Genomic DNA, 22,259 nt, shown 5'->3' with positions numbered 1-22,259 from the left:
TCGCCCCTTAACTTAACACCTCAACCTCAATGGTCCCATATTTTACACTTTTCGTGTGTTTCATCTGAAGTGTTGATTTCATTAGAAGATATATTTGTGATTTTATGAACTAAAAAACAGTTTTACATCTCTCTCAGGCTTCCCTCTGGAGCTCTAGTCACAGAAGGTTGGTGGTTGGCTAACTGTTTTCACAGAGGCTCTGAGCCTCTCTTCTGATTGGCTGATTGGTTTTCTGAGTGAGCAAATAAAATATAGCAGATTTCAGGTAAACACTTCAGGTAAATCCTGCAAGGTTCGACGGTGGGTCCAGGTGGGCGGGGCTTGGGGCATGGCTGAGAGCAGTGACTGCTTTGTTGTGACATCTCTGTGGACTGAGGCTTTGATACTTTCACAGTGTTAATATAGAACCTAGACTTCATTTATAATCAAAATACACATCAAAATTTCACTTTATACAAGTGACAAGTGGGACCTTTAAACTTTTCAATGAGCCCTTGTTCCCTGTGTGGAGACATCTGCATTTGTTATGACTGCACTAATTCTCTTAGGTCTTTCCTTCTACTTGTCGCCCATCTGTTCATGTAAAACTCCTCACACACAAAACCCACAGTCTGCAGAGTCCAGACAAAATCTATAGACTCTGCCAAATCCTCTCTACATACAGTACATCCAGACACTGAGACAATAAATGAGTCAACAACTATGGCGACAAAAAACACACTAAAAGAACAAACAACAAGACTACGAGAAACCCTAATGGAGAACAAGCTGTTTAACTCCCATCTGCTGCCATTATAACTTCAACTAACTGTCAAGTTTTACCGACATTATGAGCCAGTTTGTACTGGTTGATTGAAAAACAGTTAGATGTTGAAGATGAAATCACTTATATTTATTAAGTAGTGGCTAATGGACGCCACATATCAACTGTAAAAATATAGTCTTTCCCACCTCCTCCAACCCAGTGTGAACAGGAAGTTTTTGCATTTCATTTTTTATATCCTACAGAGCAGGTCCCAGCACTATTATAACGACGCATCATTATAATACACTAATTTACATTAAAAGCTACATTATTTGCATTAGTTAGATGTTTACATTAGCCTGGGAAACAGTCTGAAAAGCCCATTTTCAAAATGTGAGGAATAAATTAAAAAGCACCACAGAGCTGCAATGTTTCCCCACAAAATTAAAGCCAATTTTTATCATTTCTTCCGAAATATGCTGCTGTTTCTTTTGATTTCATCAGCGATGTCTCCAAGATCCAGTTTTGTCTTTGTTACTGCCAAACAAATGCATGCACACACACATACACACACACTTATATGTGCTTAAACACACATGAAAACTTGCAAATGCTCATTCACTCACACATGCATGCCTAACACACTTGCTTGTCTTGTGCATGTACACACACACATACGCAAACACACACAGAGTGAAGCATAGATTCAGCCTAACAAAACCCACGGTCAAGCATGCATTCGACACTGCCATCCAATTTATGTGGCTGAATGAGCAGGCATTGGGGTGAATAGGCTCTAATAGGTTAAGGGAAGGGGGGTGTAAAGAGCTCAGATCAGAGCCTGGGAGGTTTACAGCATTACACATCCTGACTGCTTACAGTGTCCTCCTGCTCTCACAGAGGAGGCGGCTCTTCATGCAAAGTCTCATTCAAAAATCTTATTTAAAGAAAAAAGAATAAACCAATGTGATGTCAGTTTGGCAAAGAAAAGGCAGTTTCATCTGAATCATCCTTTAGACATACACTATTGAATAATAAATGGTTGGTGTGCCAGGCAGCGCTACAGTATTAAAGTGGGAAAAAAAAGCTTATTTTTCATTTCACTCTGACATTAAAGTACAGCCTGCAGGTTGACAAAATGAAAAGGTCTTACAAACTGGTTTTAAGAGACACGTTTTTCAGAAAATTAACACCTTGTTAGAGCAGTGCCTAAAATGCAGACACCATTGTACTGTAATACAGAACATGGTCATAAAAATTTGTTACAATAGAGTGCTGCAGGGATGACGCATTTTCATAGGTTTTAGCTTCACCCTGGTTCCTTCAACAAAAACCTGTGGGATTTTTACACTACTTTTGGATTACTGCAGAAAATAAACACTTATGATGTTGACACTGCAAAAGTGTAAGTACAAACACAACGAGGCTGAACTTGTTAACCACAGACATTATTTCAGCCATCTAACCAAAAACCCATTCATAACTTGAGGACAAGGGAACCATACGTGTTAAAACACAAACTAATTTCCAGGTTTTAGGACTCATTCCTGTGGTGCTCTGTAACACAAACTGTCAATTAGACCATTTACTTTTTCTTAAGGGATGGGCCAAAGCTACAGAATTAAATGGCCTCAAGCACAGATGGTAAACTTGCTGGATTTCATACTGTTTGTATGGAAAACAGTTCCAGGCAGCTCTTCTACTAAAAACTATACTGTATGGAGAAGAGAAGTCAGCACAGTAAAGGAAGCATCCTTAGGGATAAGAAACTTTCACAGGAAAGTGCTGCATTGAAAATCACATCAGATCACATCAGCGGGTGAATTTCTCTTCTATGACAAAAGCGTTAATAAAAGTTGATCTGTGATAATACAAATTAGAGTGAACCTTCTATCCTGATTGAAAGACAAATGGCTTCATTCTAAGAATTGATGATAATTGAAAGTGACATGAAACTCAACCTCGGTCTGATAACGACTGAGTAAAACGTGCAGATGAGAAAGCTGAGCTTGATGGCTTGATGGATGGACCGGAGGAACGATATCACATCTATAAATAGAATTTCTATCTGAAATATTCATTAGACTAAGTGAGAGATGGATGGATGGGAGGGAAGGATGGAGGAAGGGGGCATGCGGGAATAAAAGAAAAGAAAAATACATATTTAGTTGGGAAATGCAAAAGAGAGAGTGAGAGAGAAATACAGATGGGAGGTAAGAACACAGAGGTAGATTTGGCAGAAACAGGAAAGAGAAAGAGTAAAAAGAGGCTAAGAAATGAGGGAAAACAAGACAGATAATTGGGCCACGGTGTCTGCCCCCCAGCCTCTGGTGTCACCCGCCATTTGTCTCCTCTCCTATGTAAATAGAGGGACCCAGACTCAGGGAAAAACACAGTAAAAAAAAAAAAAAAAAAGACAAAAACACACAGGTAATCCTCCCTCTGCAACACAGCAGTAAATATACAAACAGAATAAATGAGGAGGCGGTAAACTTTCTTCACCCGACTGCCTGAATAAGTAATTGTGTTTTCTCACCTTGGGTCTGGGCTCATTAAAACACGGCCCTGGCTTCGTATGTGGAGACTCTGTCAAGCATGAGTCATTGTGGAGAAAGCCAGAGAAAACATGGTGGGCAGCGAAGCAAAAAGTAAGGTACAGTAGGCGGTGGGTCATGGATCATGTGTCTGACAGGGGTATTTCATGAACTTAATAGAAAACAATTGCACATTTGTCTTGACATTTAGATTTTTTTTTCCTTTTAATGTGATTTATGTCATATTTTAAAGATGAACAGCATCTCTGTGAAACTGTGCATCCTCTGTTTTATTTTTCCTTTACCTTCCCTGAAATGAGAATTAAAAACTTTATCAGGTATTTTATAATGGAACAGATATCTGCTGCCACGCTAAAAAACATCTGTAAAAACAATTACAACACTAAAATGGCAACTTTTATTTCAGTTCCTGAATGTAAGAGTAAGAATGTAAAGTCCCAATCAAATAAAGAAAAAAAAAATTCCTTTCCACGCTTGCTCTCTAACTGCTTTACATTTTTGAGTGATCTCTTCCCAACATGAATAATTAACAATTAGATTACAGGACAAGATTCCCTTTAAATATTATATTTAATATTAGACATTTATATTACTGTTACTAACTTAGCTTCTCCTGTAGGAGTCCTGTCTGAAGATGTCATCAGTGCATTGGACAAGGAATTTTTTGACATTTTGAAAAGTGCAGGACTCTTGAATGTACTTTGGACCAGCTTCAGGGCTTCTGTGCTGGCAGAAGACCTTTCTTAAGCACTAATCAATAAGTATGGAGACAGACAGGCTGGTATTGCATTTCAGGAAACTCAGAGATGTCTAGAACAGCTGACGACTCCTTTCTATTCTGATCACAGGACAGAAAGAGAGTGAAAGGTAGGAAAGTTAGAATAAGAAGAAAGAGGAGAGGAAGTCACAGTCGTAGACAAAGCTGATTTAAAGCAGGAGATGTAAAACTACACTGAGATGGTTTTTGGTTCTTAAAACCACAAATATAACTTCTTATGGATAACAACACTTCAGATAAAATACAGGAAAAGTGTAAAATATGGGACCTTTAAATACTGAAGTTGCATAACAATCATCATACAAAATCATGCAAAAGCAAGAGTAATTTGACTAATTTCATTAGAAAGGTTCTGATAAAGTCAAAAATTCATGAAAGGGCAACTGAAAGGAGGTTCTTGTGCTGAGCCTTTATGAAATTTCAGAAAAACAAAGCCTAGTCAGCTGCTTACTGAGTCCACCTCCATGATCCTTCATAAAGACTTTAATAACTCCATGGGACACCAGCTTGTTCAGTTTGAAATTACAGATCCCATAAAGAGGGTACACACAGGCACACACACACACACACAAACTCACTGCTGCCAAATCCAGTTGTTCAGTTGCGAAGAGATAAGCAAAAACAACTTCTGTGACTCCAAACAGTAATTTCCACTAAGTGTTTGGAAACTACCCAATCAGAGGCAGCAACAGCCTGAGGGAAGCAGTATACTAGCTGGGAGATTAGTTTAATTGCAGACTAGCTGGGAAAAAATGAATAAGAAACTTTCTCCTCTCTCATGTAAAACATTTCAGACTTTAACACACTGGATCGCTGCTCGTTTCCATTTCCAGCCAACAGTCACAGAAATGTATTTCTTAATCAGCTGTTTTATTATTGTGACAATGACAATGAGTCTCCCCTAATCTTAGTAAAGTCATTTCAACTCAAATCATAATGTTTCCATAATTTCTTACTGTAACCCAAACCTAACGAAGTTGTTTTTGTGCTTAAACCTACCATAGCAATGTCACATCATTAAATGGATTTAAGTTTCCAACAGGCTACTTCAGCTCTTCCACTCACAGATACTGAACAGATTTATTATGTAGAGCTGGTCTCTACATAATAAATCTGTTCAGTATCTGTATCTCTCTTTCTTAGATCCCAATGCCAATTGAAACTGGGAAAAGTTACAAATTCATTTGAAGATGATTCACTTCCTATATGCAGCTGGATAACTCTGTATGACTGACAAAGTTATACTGTTGGTTGTATCTCTGGGACCATGTTCTCTCGTGGAGTCACTGGTTGTATCTGTATTTTTGTGTCTGCAGTTCGCAGGTTAATATGTTTGTGTTGTCAGTTCGAGGCGTCTATCAGGGCAGTTTGTGATCCTCCTCCCTCCTCTGAAGGGAAGCTGAGGAGTTGGACTGTTGTTATGGCGATAGTGGAACCAGTCTTGCCAGGGTGTCCGCGGAAACTGAGTGTAACCATAACAACGACGGAACTCTCCTCCAGAATGCTGTTGTGTTTAAGCCCCTTGAGACACACAAACACACACACACACACGCATACGCCCACTGGCTGACTGCCAGCTAGAGATGCAGCCCACATCCAAACCAGAACTCAGCACACTGAAAGAAACAAGGGAAAAGTTTTCCCTGACCCATGCTACTCAAATTAAAACTCTTTTATTCTCTTTCAAACTAAACTGACTCTCCTGGTTCAAAAGATAACCCATACTGCATATAAACTAGATGACAAGTCTCTGCTTAGACACAAGCTCAATTCACTCTCACTCCCAAAAACCACAACCACAGGGGGTAAAAGGAGGGAAGCAGAATAGAGAGAAGAGCAGTCAGCAAGAGAGAAAGATCGTTATCCAGCAACTTTCAAAGCCATTTCCCACTTGCAGTATTTTCAGGATGGAAAAAGTGTGTCACAAAATGTGTGTTAACCTGTCGCAGTTACAGCTTTGGGTCTAAATTTGACACACATCATAATGACAGAGCTGGTGTTTCTGTGACTGATGTTATTTTAAATGAAGGCCATTGGAATAAGATGTAAAAGGACATTTCTGTTTCAGACAGGCATGGAAACTGTGGGATGAGAGTGCAGAGATACATGCATCAGGAGACTGTGAGTTTTCAGATAAAGGCATGTAAAGACAGGAGGAGATACAGATGGAAGCAGCAGACTGAGCTACAGAGGGAAGAGGCAGAGAGAGGCAGCATGACAGTGACAGGGACAGAGATTAAAGTCTTGAGTCTAAAGAGAATCTGAGAGTTAAAAAAAAAAATCCTCCCAGAGTCCACGGGGGTTCCCGATGTCAAAGCTTTGTACACAGCGTGCACGGTTTGGGTCGAGTCAACACCTACAAGCGCTGGGTGTCAGAATAGAGGGGGCATTTATCTTAACTGAAATAATGACATGAAAGTGACAAACACACTCACAAATAGTGCAGAGAAAAAAAACAAGCACACCACATACACAAAAGCAAGAATGCACATGTACAAAAGCCTGCATGCAAATACACATAAAAGTACACAAAACTAATACACACTTAGATGAGTAGGGACTATTTAGATCAACAAGATAATTTGTTATTTTAAGTGATGCGTGTAAATAATGTGCTGCTGCTCATCATGGAGAACTGCAATTTAGGGACGCTGTCATGCATTGCTAAAGGGCAGCACACGCTTCCTCTGCACATAATCCTTCTCTGCGCTGTTTGCTTTTGGTTGCCTTCCCTATTTGCCTGCCGTTCAATATGCAGCTGAATTTTCTGCAGCAGTGCTGCCTGGGGGATAATTTCAGTTCTGGTGCCAGTTATGGATATGATGCATGATTCAACATCACTGAATGAGTGCAGAGGTAAGGAAACACATGACGCACAAATAGTGCAGCGTAGATCAGCTTGTTACTGCCCGAGATGAACTTCCCACCTACATTTGAAAAGCTCTGAGACACCATCGTGACTTAATGTGAGCTTCACCAGAGGACAAAGAAAATAAAGAGGCGAGGATCAAATAAAGAATTCTCTCCTCTCCACCTAAAGCTTGGCTGGGTGTGTTTCAGCACCACGGACAGCAGCCAGCAGCTCTCAGGCTTCATCGTACTTTAATCTTTAAGCCTCCTCACATTGCGTGCTTGCAAATACAACTTGAGGGAATGATGGAAAAATACAGTGTTCGGCCTTTTTTTTACAGTATTTCTCCCTCCTTCCTTGAGAGCAACACTTGTTATTGTTTGTGTTAACGAGATGTCTCACCCTCCCACTGGCACCTACTTGCACTGAGCGTGGCAATATTTAGACCTAAGCACAGCACCTCTCAGTGTTTACCAAGGTTAGACAAGCAGCACAATTTTCACCAACACAGAAAATTGTATCTTAGCAAATCAAGCCATCTGCTTTTCACCATGGCAATTACTTTTATTCAGCTATTGCCATTTCATCCCTTAAAGAAGAAATACTTCCTTCAATGGTCTGACACTGTTAGAAAACCTTCAGTCTGTTGATTCATGATGTTGGAACGTAATTCCTCCATTCACTGTGTTTTGTGTACAACTTCCTCTCATGGTGAACCATAATTTGTGGCCTTTACGTGCAAATTTTACTGGATAAATAATTCATATCAAAGTGTATTTTGTTTGCGTGTGGTCTGGCCATGTTTGCATACATGTGCTCTAAATGCAGCTCCTCCAGTGCTGCCCATGGTGAAAATTGCCTACACAGAGAATAATACATGAACAAGCTCAGTCAGGCATGGTTAACCTGAGCCTTCACGTTACTGCTTGATTATAGCTTCTAAATGTGGTGGGATGATCTCAGAGGCTTTCTTGAACTCTTGGTTCTTTATTCCCTTTTTCCTTTTTTTTTTTTTTTTTTTTAAACAAACGAGATTATTTCTTAATGTGAATTTTTATCTCAATAACCCAGTTTGCCCCCATAAAGACCAATTAATGAACTGCTTCTGCAGAATTATGAAACCGGAATTAATGACACAGTGGTGCTCCATTATGAAGGCATTACCCACAGGGTTGGGTGCCGGACTCAGTACTTTTAAGAGTATTGACTGAGTTACAGTGAAACTACAGAATAGAAATTTATGTTAGCACAAACAATGCCAAATTTCTGTCAGTATAGAGACAAAAAAACAGAGCAAGACCTACTTCACTGAATCTCCCCTCACTCACAATCACAGTCACAGTGAGTCAGGGCCATGGAGAGCCGAAAGCGGTCTCAAGTGTGGTTACACTTCTAAAAGTTGATGCAGACGAAGCTTGCTGCAATAACGTAAAAAGCAAGGCTCCCTGCAGCAGCTAATGTTAGCGAGCCTGCAGCCAGTGCTGAAGAAGTTGAAAACATGGACAATAAAAACATGAAGGGAGGCAACAACTTCAATGACAACTTCAGGTAATTAGTTAGCTGGCTGGATTAAGCTGTTGGTGGGGATAACTAGGCTTTTTTCGCTTTCTTGGTTGACATTAGCTTAGCATTTGTACTAGTGTTAGCCAACACTCAGCCACTGGCTGCATCCAAAATTGATGCAATGGTGACTGTGATAGGCTGGAGGTTGTAAATAAGTAACAATGTTGAAATTGAGAAGTTTGGACTTATTGTTTACGACTGATATAACATTTTTGTTTTTACAGACAGAGCTGAATACTCAAAAATGTGCCCTTGGGTACCGGTACCGAATTCCAGGTACCGCTTCCGTTATCAGTTCAAATATGAACGGTACCCAACTCTAGCTACCAGCTAAAGTGTGAAACTTGTGCAAAAGACTGGATCAAGATAAATGAGTGCAGGCTAAAGTTCAGTTTAGTTGTTAGCAATCATTTGGTCAGAAACACAAGTTGGTGATGTTTATTCACATGTAGTGCCCTTTGTTGTATCAGTGTTCTTATTTCCTGAGTTTGAGTCTTACAAGCACATTCACACATGAATGAATACACTTCACTGAGGCCTGCTGCCATACTGAGTGTGAGCACTGGGTGTGTGTCTGTTGGGCACGGTGATGATGACTTCACCCACTGTTTAGTAGCGTAATCCTCAGCTGGAAACACAACAACATCACATTACCAGCTCAGCATCTCTCTCTCAGGCTGTTTACCTCATATCTCCACTCTGTCGCACTTTCTTTCTTGAGTCTGCTCTTTCTCCACTTCTTCATAACCAATGTTGTTTGTCCCAACACTTGGATACAACAAATAGGAACCTTATGGCAGCAGGACAGCCGGACGTTCATAATGGTCACAATAATAAACATGGTTAAGGTCACGAAAGGTCAAGGTGTGATTAGGTTTAGGAAAAGATTATGGTATGGGTTAAAAATAATATTTCCCTAAGGTTAGAGGACATTAGTTGTCATGGTTACAATAATAAAAAAGAAGCTCAGGTTATGAAACAGTCATGGGTAAAAAAACAACAACATTAACTCACTTTCACCTCCTGTGTGAAATTTAACTGTCTGTGTTACTACGTCACCTGACATCCTCCTTCGCTTCTGTCACAATGACTACACCTCAGGATAAAATGAAACGCTGCTGATACAGCGGACGACAGTCTATTGATATGATCAACTTGCCATCTCTGGTGGAATTGAAAAGCACTGCACTGGTTTTCTATGGGGATCCATTAACATAATGCAAAAAAGTATTTAATAACATTTGTCTGTATTTTTATTATCATTAAGTAATAATTTTATTTGCATTACTTTTGTCATGTTTATCTTCTTCTCTTAAGAGACACATTATTGGGTAAATGCAAAAATCATTCAGTCCCCATTCAAGAGAAATGGACAAATAAATACATTTGGAACAAAATTCTAAAATTCGGTTTTTTCTTTGTCACTATGAGGTATTGAGTGTTGACTAATGAGGGGAAATTTCTTTTTTTTTTTTTTTTTTTTTTAATAATTTTAACATTAAATGACAAAAATTGAAGGGGTCTGAAAACTTTCTGAATGCTCTATAAACGCACCAGTTGCACAGTGACCTAAATCCTTTCATCATGGGTTGGTTTTATATTTTGCATTAAAGGTGCATTTTACTGTAACATATTATAACTGTCAGTAGTTTCCACTGCAGAAGACTGACCTGGTTAGATTCTCGTGTGCTTGGATCTCTTCACAATTAGATGTTTCTCTCCTCTGAGAATAAGCTTTTATTTTAAAGAAGCTGTATAATTAAAGCTACAAATCTGGGTCAGTAGAGATTCATTGCACTCTCACAGGAATGATCACAGTATGTTGTTAAATGCTGCACAGTGACTGTTTTACATTTTCAGGCTCAAAGCCAGTACAGCTTACAGTAGCCACACAGGTAGGGCTTCAGGTTCCTGGTCAGGGATGCTTCAGCTGAACAACTGGCTGTACACCGACAAGCAAAACATACATCTCATTCAAAATAGATCAACTACAACTATTTCCAAGGTCTCTAGACCTAGATCTCTAGAGTATTTGCATGTTCATCCTTTGGGTGTCTTCCTGCTTTCACAGTCCAAAAACATGCAGGTTATGTGATCTGGAGATGAAAGCATAAATATGTTTCTACACTAGTCTGGTGCTTATTATGCCCACTGTTTCATTTTATCCAGGTTGTCACCCTCTTGAGTAATGCTGTGATAGGCTTCAACCCCCCCTTCAGAGCTTTATAACGTTGGATGGATTGATCAGTTTGAATAGAAAGAGTGGATTGGACTGGTTGATAAATTCTAATTACTGTAATTTCATTTCAATGGCTACCTTACAGCACAGGATCACAACAGTCGTGTCTGAACAGCTTTGCTGAAGCTTTTTACAGAGAGGATTGAGGGGGCTGTTTCCCATGTCACCAAGGGACAACACACAAACCTCTAAAAAAAAAAAAAAAAGGGACAAAATTAGCAAAGAGAATCTGTGTGATCTGTGCTTGTTAACTCGTTGCTTTGAGATGTGATTAAAAGGCCAAGCTAGCACCCTGAGGAAAAGAGGGGAGGGGAGGGGAAGAGGAGGGGAGGGGAGAGGAGAGATGGAGCGAAGGAGTGATGGGGTGGGAGCAGAAGCAATCAACTTGATTTGCTGTCAGTTTCCATAGGCGATGGGGATATTTCTGCTTGTAGGACTTGAAAATTCTTCTCGCCTTAATCATTTGCCAGTGGGAGAGTCATGGGTGAATCTGGAGAGAATATAATTCCTCAGAGACATATCTTCTAGTATGTAAAACTTTAGGCTGGAGCAGCAGTGGTTTTAGGCAGGAACACTTAAATATGTCTCTGCTGTATTTTAGGAAAAATCAGGTCAAAAACACAAAGATCTTATCCTTTCATCACCCACAGGCCAATTAGGCGAACTACTGAAATAATGAAATACAGCATAAAGATTCATCATCCATAGGAAATTTTGTTAAAGGTCCCATACTGTATAAAGAGATATTTTTTGATTATAAAGCAGATCTAGGTTCTATATTAATACTGTGAAAGTATCAAAGCCTCAGTTCACAGAGAAAGGTACACAGCCTGTATTTAGAAACTGAGCCTTAAAACGAACCATCAGGACTTCTGTATCTTTGTGATCTCACAACAAAATAGTCACCACCCTCAGCCACACCCCAAGCCCTTCCCACATGGACCCACCATCCAACCTTGCAGGATATGGTTTATCTGAGTGTTTGCCTGAAATCTGCTATATTTTTGTTCAATCACTCATAAAACACTCAGCCAATCAGAGAAGAGGCTCAGAGCCTTATGGATATCATCACATCAAATAAAACACAGGAAAAATGTAAAACATGGGACCTTTAAGATAAGAGCAAGAGTTTTCAAGATTCAGATGATATATGACTGACCCAAAGACAGAAGAAATAAATGACAGGCCCAGAAAGGTCATTAAAGAGTGTTTAAAGATGTCTGGCAGGTTGTTCCATAATCTGGGAGGAGCTGTGATCAAGTGGCAACCCAGAGCATCTGTCTCCAAATGCAAGGGCACAGCAGTGACAGATGAGCACGAGCTACAGAAGCAAAATGAAAAGCCGGTTCAGGATAAATAGGTCAGAACAAAAAAAAAATTTGAAAACTGACAAAGGAATAAAAACAAGTAACAAAGAAAACAAAAGGTGCAGCACTGGGCATGAGGAGAACATCCTTTACACATCTGTCATTTTCACTGTGACCTAGTTTTATCACTGTACACTGGTGTATGCCTGGTGTGGGTGTGAGAAATACAGTATGGCATGTGTCCTGCACATAAAGTCGCCCTGACCACTGTTGTGTCTGTATTGCGTGTGTCAATTTGAGTGTGTTTCTCCTGACAATGACCTTGACAATGGCAATTTTGTGTATTTACAAATTTACATATTTAAATGACTGCTGAAGAAGAATATAAATGTTGTGTTGCTAATAAAAATTCAAGCCCCTTTAGCAGGTGCAATTCATAAAGAGTGTGTTTGAGACATGTTCATTTGTCCATCTGTCTTCCTCTCTGTCTGTCTGTCTGTCTGTCTGTCTGCCTGTGTGTGTGTGTGTGTGTGTGTCCTGTATCATCTGTGAGTGTGAGAACTGAGTGCTGTGCTGTGCAGCCCTGGGGGAGGTGAAGCAGCTTTCAGGAGCCTCTATGGGTGCCACAAAGCTGCATTCATTCAACTGAATAGCTGTTTTCTACAACCAGGCACTAGTCATCCCAACTCCATTGGAAGGCCTCCATGAGTTACCACTCTCCCTGCCTTGGTATGCAAAGCCTTATCCAACAAAAACACAAATGGTCAGATTAACAAAAAAGACACAAAACACACTTACATGAAAACACAGAAGGGATACGTGACTCTCCAGCTTCTCGTTCCTTGTTTTTTTTTAACGGAAGATTAAGGATTTCCTCTTTTCTTTCATCTTTTGTGTTCACTTTCTCAGTCATTACTTGACTTTGATAATACTAAGGATAATTTACTGTCATTGTGAAGACAAAGTATACAGGGAGCTTTTTTTTTTCCAAACCTCAACAATTTGTATTCAAAGTGAAGCAGGATGGATGAGACATGTTAAAGTCACAGTGCTGGTCACACAGACAGATGTTTTTCAATGAGCCCCCTCTACATCATTTCAGAGTAGTAAATATCACACATTTGTGAGGTTTAATAAAAAAAAAAACTAACTGTTTTGTGTTCTTTTTCATTGAGCCCACTTTAAACCTGATTCGAACACTCTTCCTCTGCCATCTCCCTCCTAAACTCTGGGATGTTGTTTTAACTAAATGTCTACTAACGTACTGTTTTTGATGTTTCCTTGTCCTTTATCTTTTGGTCTTAGTGTTGTATTCATGTGCCCTGTGTTTTTATGTGTGCTCAATGTATATATCCTACTGCAGCGTACCCAATTGCCCCACTGGGCACAAATAAAGTGACTGGTTGATTGATTGATTGATTGATTGATTCTCTCCTCCTACTAAGGTATTGGGGTTCTACATTTCCCACCTCCGTTAGAATGGCAGTAGTTCACAAATATGCTGTGAACATGTGGGTGTCTGTGATTGCAACTGAGCTCCTTAAAGTGAGGTGTGTGAGGTACTTATCTATATTCAGCGATGTACTGCTGTGGACGGGAGCATCCACAAAAATGGATTTCGGCCACTTTAAAAACACGACCACAGAAATAATGTAATATAAGTTTAAGTGTACGCCATATTTTCAGTATTTTCACTGCTTTATTTTGTCGTCAAACAGCCCTTTCCTTTGGAACTAGCATTTGTGAACCGTTGAATTACCATATTACTACCTCTAAGTGCAACTATGGTGCGCACTGTATTACTCTGCAGATCTGCTGTTTGAGTCCCACGGAGTTAAGTGTAGGTGCACTTGTGCGCAAGAATACATAGTTCAATGGATGAAAAAATGTTAATTCCAAAGAAAAGTGCTGTTGCTGACGGCAAGATAAAGTGGTGAAAATATTCTAAATAAAGCATATACTTAAACTGATATTAGCTTTTATCTTTTTAAAGTGGCAAAAACACATTTTTGCTGATGACCCCATCCACAGCAGCACATCACTCAGCTTCTGTGCCAGTGCTCCTGCTGCTCCTCCAAACTGGGGGCGCGCTGATCAGAATCTACTGCAAGTAATACCTCACATCACCTGCAGGTTGGCTGTAACCAAAACTATCACTTTAAGGGATGATCTTACATGGCTGCTAGCTCTTGACAGAATCAAAGTTTGAGAGTGGATTTCTTCTTCACAGTGGGACAAACCACCATCCCACAGAGGGAAGAGAAGTGAGGTGCATCGTGTTGTGTCTGTGCACCTGCTGTTTAGTGTGATAGAGACTATAAAGGGCAATATTCAGAGTTCCTTCCCACACCATTGCACTGATCATGATGTTGTTGTCCTCGTATCATGTCTGCCAGCATGCAGAGAGAAACCTTGTAAGCTGTGATGCGATTCTGATTCTGATGTTAAAAGGAAAAGAAAAAAAAAATCAACAAGCCGCAGCATGGAGTCACAGCAGGAGTCTACTGAAGGTATCAAGCAACAACAAAAAAACACAGCCTCTCATTCAAATTCAGACGATGTTTCTTTCCAATTAACAGAGTGCCGGAGTCATGATTCCCGTCATTGACTTCCTGTCAGCAGAGGCCGTGCTCCCTCCCACTGCATTTATCGGTGTAGAATTTTGTCTGATCGGTCACTCGGAAAAGCCCGGACAGCTGTCAATCGATACCACTGACTCTTCAGGGGCGGGAAGGTCTGACACCACATTTAAAAACCTAATGCTAATTTTGTTGGACTGTGCAGCTTTGTATTGTTTTTCACGCTATGTTTCTGCTACATAGGTGGTCTCAGAAGCCTCTTAATCTGTTGGATAGATTGTGTTCATTAAGAACTCAAAATATCACAGTTTCATAAAAGCAGCAAAGATTAGATGGTATCATGAAAGGATCTTCACAGGCTGTTAACTCAATAAAGGAGTCTACAAACTATTACTGGGGGAATAATTTTGTAAATCACCTCTGATGACCAAGGAGGCAGAGACCGAGATCACCATCTGACCGCTGACATTGAATGGGATTTCCTGAAGAGCTCACTGGAGACGACCAGGAGCTGTATCACACTCTGAGGGCTAGATGCAATGAACACAGTGCTACAACCAAGAGAGAACTGAAATCTGGAGGTGATGGTGAAATCTGGTAACAGCAAGATTATTGGTTGAGAGGTGGATTGTTTGTCTAGCTGCCAAAGCTGATTCTCCCAGTTTGGGATCAATAAAGAAAAATTCTATATCTATCTATCCATGATAGTATGGTTCCCTCATAAGAATATTTCCCAATCAGGTATTGGCCCTGGTGTCAAGGTTGGGGTGCCAGACATCAGCAATCATTACATTAAATTCAGCGTCTTTGTCAGCATCATTCAAAATTTCAGTGTCTCTGCAATCAGTTACATTAAAGAAGCTGCAGCAGTCCCTGACATCCTGTTACCAAACATACACTGATTAAGAGTTGGGGAAAATGAGAGTACTGGCATTGGAGTCAGGATCAGCAAAGACAATGAGATGAGTTATTAGAAGTGTCAGGAGTGTGCACAACAAAGTTTTAAAGACTGAACTTTTACAAAGCTTCGATAACAGGATCACAAAACATCTTGAAAAAACCCATTACTGGAGCAACAAAGTGGCATTTCAGAAAATGTACCAACTCAGCAGAGCTAGAGCAAAATAAAAGAAGATAGAAAATGGCAGAAAGCGGCTGGCAGGGTTACACAATAGGCCTGTGAGTGTGTGGCAGGGACTTCTTAAAAGACTGTGCAGTATTATATACAAGGGAGGTGGGGAGAGAGAGAGAGAAAGGGAAAGAGAGAGAGAGAGAGAGAAAGGGAAAGAGAGAGAGAGAGAGAGAGAGAGAGAGAGAGAGAGAGAGAGAGAGAGAGAGAGAGAGAGAGAGAGAATAACTGAACTGTGGATCACTGGCTAATGGCCCCTAAACCACCATCTCTCTTGAAAACATTCCTACTTATTATACAGCCATATAACACACGTTGATAAATTACTGCTGCCCTGCTGGAGAGTCTCAGTTACCTTCATTCCCATCACCACATCTACTCCACTGTTTCCAGTTCTATATTCATGTCACACAAACACATCCTGTGCTACTGCACAATTTCAAATGGCCTTTCCCCTGCCTCTGCACCTCTTACATTTCTGAAGGATAAGCCAACTGTAACACTGTATAACACTGAGATACTAAACCATAAGAGACACCAAGTATCACTGATCATTTTATAAACACAGAGCCAGACCTGAAGTTTTTGATATAATACATACCATAAACTACCACAAGGTCATAAAAAGCCCACTCTCTAGTGCCTGAAGTACCACACACACATCTCAAGGGGATACTAAAATATTTGATGGGAATATTGTGGACACAGTATGAAGGACAGTTGTATAGTGCTGTAAACTCCCTATAGAGCTCCACAGACCCAGAGACGTGCCTTTACAAGTCCTACAGAGGGTTTCTGTTCACCTCACCATTCACCATGGAGTAGCTGTGGCGTAGCAGCAGCTGAGTGAATCTCACTGACAACATTTATTATTTTGATACGCTAAAACTTTGCAAACATTAAATATTGCGTGTCATATATACCTGTGTCATATCAGCTCAAGTTCTGTATACAGGACACCTACAGTCTTTAGAATAAATACACATAAAGCAAGACACAAACATCACTGTTGTACTCACCCACTCCTATCTTCTCGTCCTCCGTCGGCGTCCACATGATGTCCCGGTGTACAAAGAGCAAAATCCCCCACAAAGTATAATCACCCGCTGCGTCGCGTCATGGAGACCCTGCGGATGTATCAGCAGAGAGGGAGAGAGGAGGCAGAGGAGGACCGGGGAGCAAAAGTTATTTCAGGTGTTCGGGATGATGGGGAGAGCACAACTGTCTTCAGGTGTCGGAGCTGAGAGGGGTTAAGGTTGTTTTTTTTTTAAAGGCTGAGCGAAGCGTGTGTGTCACATCCCGCCAGGCTGTCGCGGTGCGCAGTGCGTGTCCATCACCGCCGGTGGAAGCCCTCACGCAGGAGCCCACCACTGGTTGTTGAGTAAAGATGCTGCGCAGGCACGTCACCAAATACAAGGCCTGGATATTACAAAGTGCAGTGAGGTCAAATTCACTTTTCCACAAACGCTGCAAATCCCTGAACCACAGCGGGAGCGAAAGACCCTTGAAACGCCCGTTCCGGTGGAATGACAACAGGAGACAAACTACACGAGTTGAGATGTCAGTTGGATGTGATCACAGAGCGCAGACACCCTCGGTCCATACTGGAAAATGATAAAAATCATGATCGTGCCTCCCTCCCCCTGCAGGAAACCCCCCTCTCAATCAGTGCAGCATCTCTCGGTCTCAGGCTCCCGTTATTCTCCGGTTTATATGTGCGCAAGCTTTTCCCGTCGGGTCCAGAGTAGCAGAAGTTGTGGAGTGAGGATGAAGGAAACGACACCGTCTCCTCTGTGCTCGTCCTCGTTGCGACCGAGCGGGAGAGTCGTGCGCAGCAGCGGCAGCAGGGAGTCCTGCATCCGTGTAAGAGGATCAGGAAGCCCGCAGGGAGAGTTACCGTGGTCAGGAGAGGGAGAGGGAGACGGTGAGGGGGTGGGGGGTGTGTTGGTCCGCTGCGCCACCGGATCATTAAAGGTCATCAGTGGAACTAAATTGGCACAAGATACATAAATGGGGGGGGGGGGGGGGGTGCAGGAAACACAAACGCACCGTGGATACAGTGTGTATGCGGTGGACCCTTTCTGCAAACTCATAAAACTCATTCAACATGTAAACTGAAGCATTTACACAACTTTCCGTGCAAAGCCACATAATCCAGCCCCGACAGGCTCACGACCATTCACGACTCCCGGAGCCATGTCATCGCTCCGCAACCTGACACCGCCCCGACACGGCCCCTGTCACAGTGGGGGGGGGGGAGTGATCGTGGCCCGGAGACGTCCCTGTGCGCAAATGCATGTATGCGTTCAGCACAAGCAATGTTTGTCGTGTCCACTGTGCCACCGTGTGTGTGTTCCTGGGAAACACACACCGCGTTACCGGGCCTGTTATCAACTGTGGGCAGGCGGCCCTGCTCACGGCTCAGCCGGGCTCAGGAGGTCACCATGGTGCTCCCCGGGGGCCTCACGAAGTCTGGTCATTAGAAAAGATAAAAACACTTTGAGATGAAAGTACTGCCTTGCTCTCCTTGTTTACTCTCCCTCTGGGGAAGAGCCAGCAGCAGGGGTGGAGGCAGAGCGACAGTTACCAACAGCCACATGAACACCAGAGCTCAACTCCTTCCAGTTGCTCGCTTCTCATATACAGCAATGTAAAGTTTTAGTGGGGGGGGGGGGCACTTTGTACGAGGTTAAATGAAAAGTGAGATGCACTCATGGCGTTATCTTTGACGGCTTCCTCACTCTGCCTTCACTGCCCCTAACGTCTGCACAGACTTCCAACAATTATCAATCAGTGGCTTAATTAATGAGCTGATCGGCAGAAAATGAATCCGCAGCTATTCCCAAACTTTGATGGTTGTAGCTTCTCCAACGTGAAGCTGTGACATCTATTAAACATGACATCATGGTAAAATTCATACCGTTTTAACTGTTGGTCAAAGAAAACCAGCTTTCTGAAGACATCACTTGAGATGTTGTGACGTCAACAACTAATTGATTACTTAATTATGTAATCGGCAGATTAAACCACGAGCACGGTGCAGGATAAAAACAGTTGAATTAGAGATGAAACATTAATCAAACTGCACAAAGACCAATGTAATAATAAATCTGTCATCTTAAAGCATTTACTGGTTTCAGATATGAACACATTTTGAATATATAACACAAGATGATTAATGAGAGAATAATGACCAGATTAAGTGATAATGGAGTCATCTGAGTTTTGCAGGGTAGTGTAATAAAGAACACTGACGGGTTTTTGGCGGGTTGGACTGTCAACGTTTGTTCCGCAGGTGAATGTCATTCCGTTAAACAACTTATGTTCAGTTAAGTGAGAGACCAGACCTGCGAAGCTTGGGAAATGATTTTGATAAACATAACAGTGTAATGCTTGATCAACATGCTTCCACACGGTCGTTTGCCTTCTCCCCAACATAGCATTAAGTTATTCAACACAAGAACCGACTTTAAAGAAAACCAAACAATCATAGATCAGTTGGGAGGTTTTTATTTTGTACGTTGACCTCAAGTTTTGGAACTTTGAAAATAGTTTTCAAAAATATTACTTACACTGCACAGGACTAAAAAAAAACAGAATTTCTTTTAAATGTTGACAAGTATTGCGGCGCATTACAATAACGGTTCATAACGGTTTAACGTTAGCTCACCGGTTTACATGCCTGCTAGCTAGCTAGCTAGCAAATTATGTAACGGTCGGCTAACCTGTCAAACTCGACAGCTCCGACAGGTGGGACAGGTTCCACAGGTTCCACAGGTGTGCGTTAACTTCATCCGGTTCACAACGTCAACCTCCCACATTCTCCGCAGTGTTTACCTGTGAGGAGCAGTCAAAGCTCGGCCTTCACCTGAGGATCCGCCACACGGACCGGGCACCGGTAGGAGCCGCTTCTGAACATGATTGACACTTGTCAGTTACCTCCGCTTGACTAGGGGAAGGGAGGGGGGGACTAAACCCAGCGCTATGATTGGTCGAACTCTTCTTCTTCGCTTACGTCAGCAGAAACGCACTGCTGCCCCCGCATGTGTATTTCAAATCACCGCAGCTAGCTTGGATTACATTTTTGCAACCTCAGAAATGTTCAATCTGCACTTTTCAAGAATTTACAAAAAGAAAGTTGAAGAAAATTCAGTTCCGTTTTTGTCCTTTTCTTCTCATAACACACAGCTTTAGGTACTGAATCACATGAGGATGGTAAACACTCGACAGATTTTGAAAGTTCTACTTCTCCTGGAAAAAGGGTGTAAATTATTTACACAGAGGGCATTTTTTGACACAACTATTGACAAAAATAGACAAAAAGACCAGGCGTTTTAATAAATATAGCTGTTATTATGGTGCTGTATTGCTAAGTGTTATGTCATCACACACTCACCCACCTGTCACTCAAAGAAGCCACTCCCTTAATTGTGCATATTAAGGCTTAACTGGGCTTAACACAAGTTCTAACGAGTGAGTTATATACAGCTTCACCACCTGTACAGTTAGTGCATAGTAGCTACTGGGATCAAAACCGTCCTGGTTGTTTATTTCTGCAGTGAAGTTTTTTTTAGCGTGGGAGTCTGTGGGATTGACTCGCTTTTGGATCCAGCCTCAAATCACTTGAGGAACTGCAGTTTTTGGCATTTCCATGTTAGTATTTTTACTGCATTCTTCATGCAGTAATACTGTCTTACTATTTTTGAGCAGTCAGAAATTATTTATTATGACCAAAAAAATTAAAAATTGCAGATAAAAACAAATGTTTAATTCTAAGTGTTTTCTGGGGCCCCAGGCTGCGCTTTGATAAAATGTTATACTTGTAAATATCAAACACATATTGAACATTTACTCTTACAGAACCTTATGAGGAACACCTGGACACGTACTTATTCACTCAGCAAATCACGTGGCAGCATTACAGTGCCTAAAATCCTGCAGATGCAGATCAGGAGCATCAGTTAAAGATCACATTAAACATCAGATTGGACAATTAAAACCAATCAATAATGGTTTGAATGTCACAGCTTATCTGAGTTTTGTTGCTGACCATGTGTATCCCTTTATAGCCAAAGTTTAACATCTTCCAGTACTTCAGTGTCAGAACAGGAGATAAGCTGATTGAATGTGTAGCTGAGGAGGCTGCAGAAATCATATCAACATGGAGCAGAATCTTGAATGTAGTTTCCAACATCTTTTGGACGGAGAGCTGAGAGAAAAGGGAGGTATAAACCAGCAACAGACCACTAAAGTGCTCTCTGGTTCACTATCATGGTTTACTGGGGTTATCCTGAAAGGAACTGACAGAGAGAGAGAACTTAGCAGGACAAAGCTGGATTCAAAGCAGCTCGCCAGCAGCTGAACTCACTGACTGAAACAGCTTTACACACAGTATTTTTTGTCTGTGTATCTTTGGGAGTAAGTATGTTTTACAGGGTGCAAAACTGATATTTGGTTTATTGATCATGTTGGATTAATTACGTTCTGAAAAACTGGTAAAGGTTCAATCAGTAGCCTTTACTGCTGCTGTCTCTGTCTCCAGTCTTGTCATGACAAGACTGGAGACAGTTGTGAAAGCCAGCTGGCTGTGAAAAGAAGAATAAAAAGCAGTGAGGAGGACAGACAGGAAGAACAAATGAAACAGAAAAGTGGAGGAAATAACAGGAGGGAGAGCAGAGGAGATTGAGTGTTGCTCCTGAAGGACCTTTTCCAAAGAGCAATAATTCAGACATTTTGACATTTCTGCCAAAGTCACAGGTAAACTTCAAGGTAATTCATCATACAGAAAAGAAACAAGTTATCTGAGAACTTTTTAATAACTTCATAGGACACCATCATCATCGTCTGCACACAAAGATAATAAATAAGATAATTTCATGCACTGAGCTCAAGATTTAATTTCAAACTTCACAGATTGTCCTAGTCTCTAAAAATTAAAAATACAACAACATGTTTAACGAGTTAAAAAACAATCCACAATTTGGTGTCCATTTTTTTGATTAAATGTGATGTGAAATCCCCAAGTCTGTATTTGTAAAAGTAAGTAAAGTAGCAAACATATAAGATATCTATTATCTTTATATAGCACTGTTGTTTGATGTACTTAACATCTAAGATTATGTTTGAGGCCTTGTGCTGACTTTTTGTGCCTTCCTGTGTGGTTCTTCAATGATAGACCCTGGCTCCTGTGATGATTTAATGTGTGATCTTTTAATTATAGATCTGTTATGGCTCAGTGATAATGACAATTAATAACTACACTATTTTTTTTACCATAATTGTGAAAATACAAAGGCAGCTGTGTTTCCTTTTATTTCAGCTTGAACAGAGAATGTATTAAATAAAGTTAAGCCTGTTTACACTGGAAAAACAACTGAATTGGAAACACAATTTCAAAATTTTCACTATCCCACTGTAACACAGGCCTTGAACCATACTGTCTTGTATCACAATATTGATGTCATATTGACAAATTGAGCAAAACCCGAGAATAATGAGTTATATATTTAGAGC

The 22,259-nt window shown here is 41.0% G+C and overlaps 1 protein-coding gene across 7 annotated transcripts in view; it reads right to left on the bottom strand.

Moving 5' to 3' along the window:
* Nucleotides 1-21,295, bottom strand: part of LOC139630231 (dedicator of cytokinesis protein 3-like) — a 197,117-nt gene extending 175,822 nt beyond the window's left edge. For 5 of the 7 annotated variants that reach the window (XM_071493462.1, XM_071493465.1, XM_071493467.1 and 2 more), the window contains exon 1: nucleotides 16,766-21,295. In XM_071493462.1, the coding sequence (XP_071349563.1) occupies nucleotides 16,766-16,802 (37 nt within the window). In that variant the 5' untranslated portion in view covers nucleotides 16,803-21,295. The remainder of the gene's footprint in view (nucleotides 1-16,765) is intronic. The other 2 variants (XM_071493464.1, XM_071493463.1) reach the window with 2 other exon arrangements.
* Between the last annotated feature and the right edge of the window lie 964 nt (nucleotides 21,296-22,259).

This window comes from Trachinotus anak, unplaced genomic scaffold (genome assembly GCF_046630095.1).
Source record: "Trachinotus anak isolate AG129_WGS33_773 ecotype Australia unplaced genomic scaffold, CSIRO_AGI_Tana_v1 ptg000013l, whole genome shotgun sequence".
NCBI lineage: Eukaryota > Metazoa > Chordata > Actinopteri > Carangiformes > Carangidae > Trachinotus > Trachinotus anak.
Note: the sequence above shows the minus strand (reverse complement) of the source record. Positions and strands in the feature narration are given on the sequence as shown.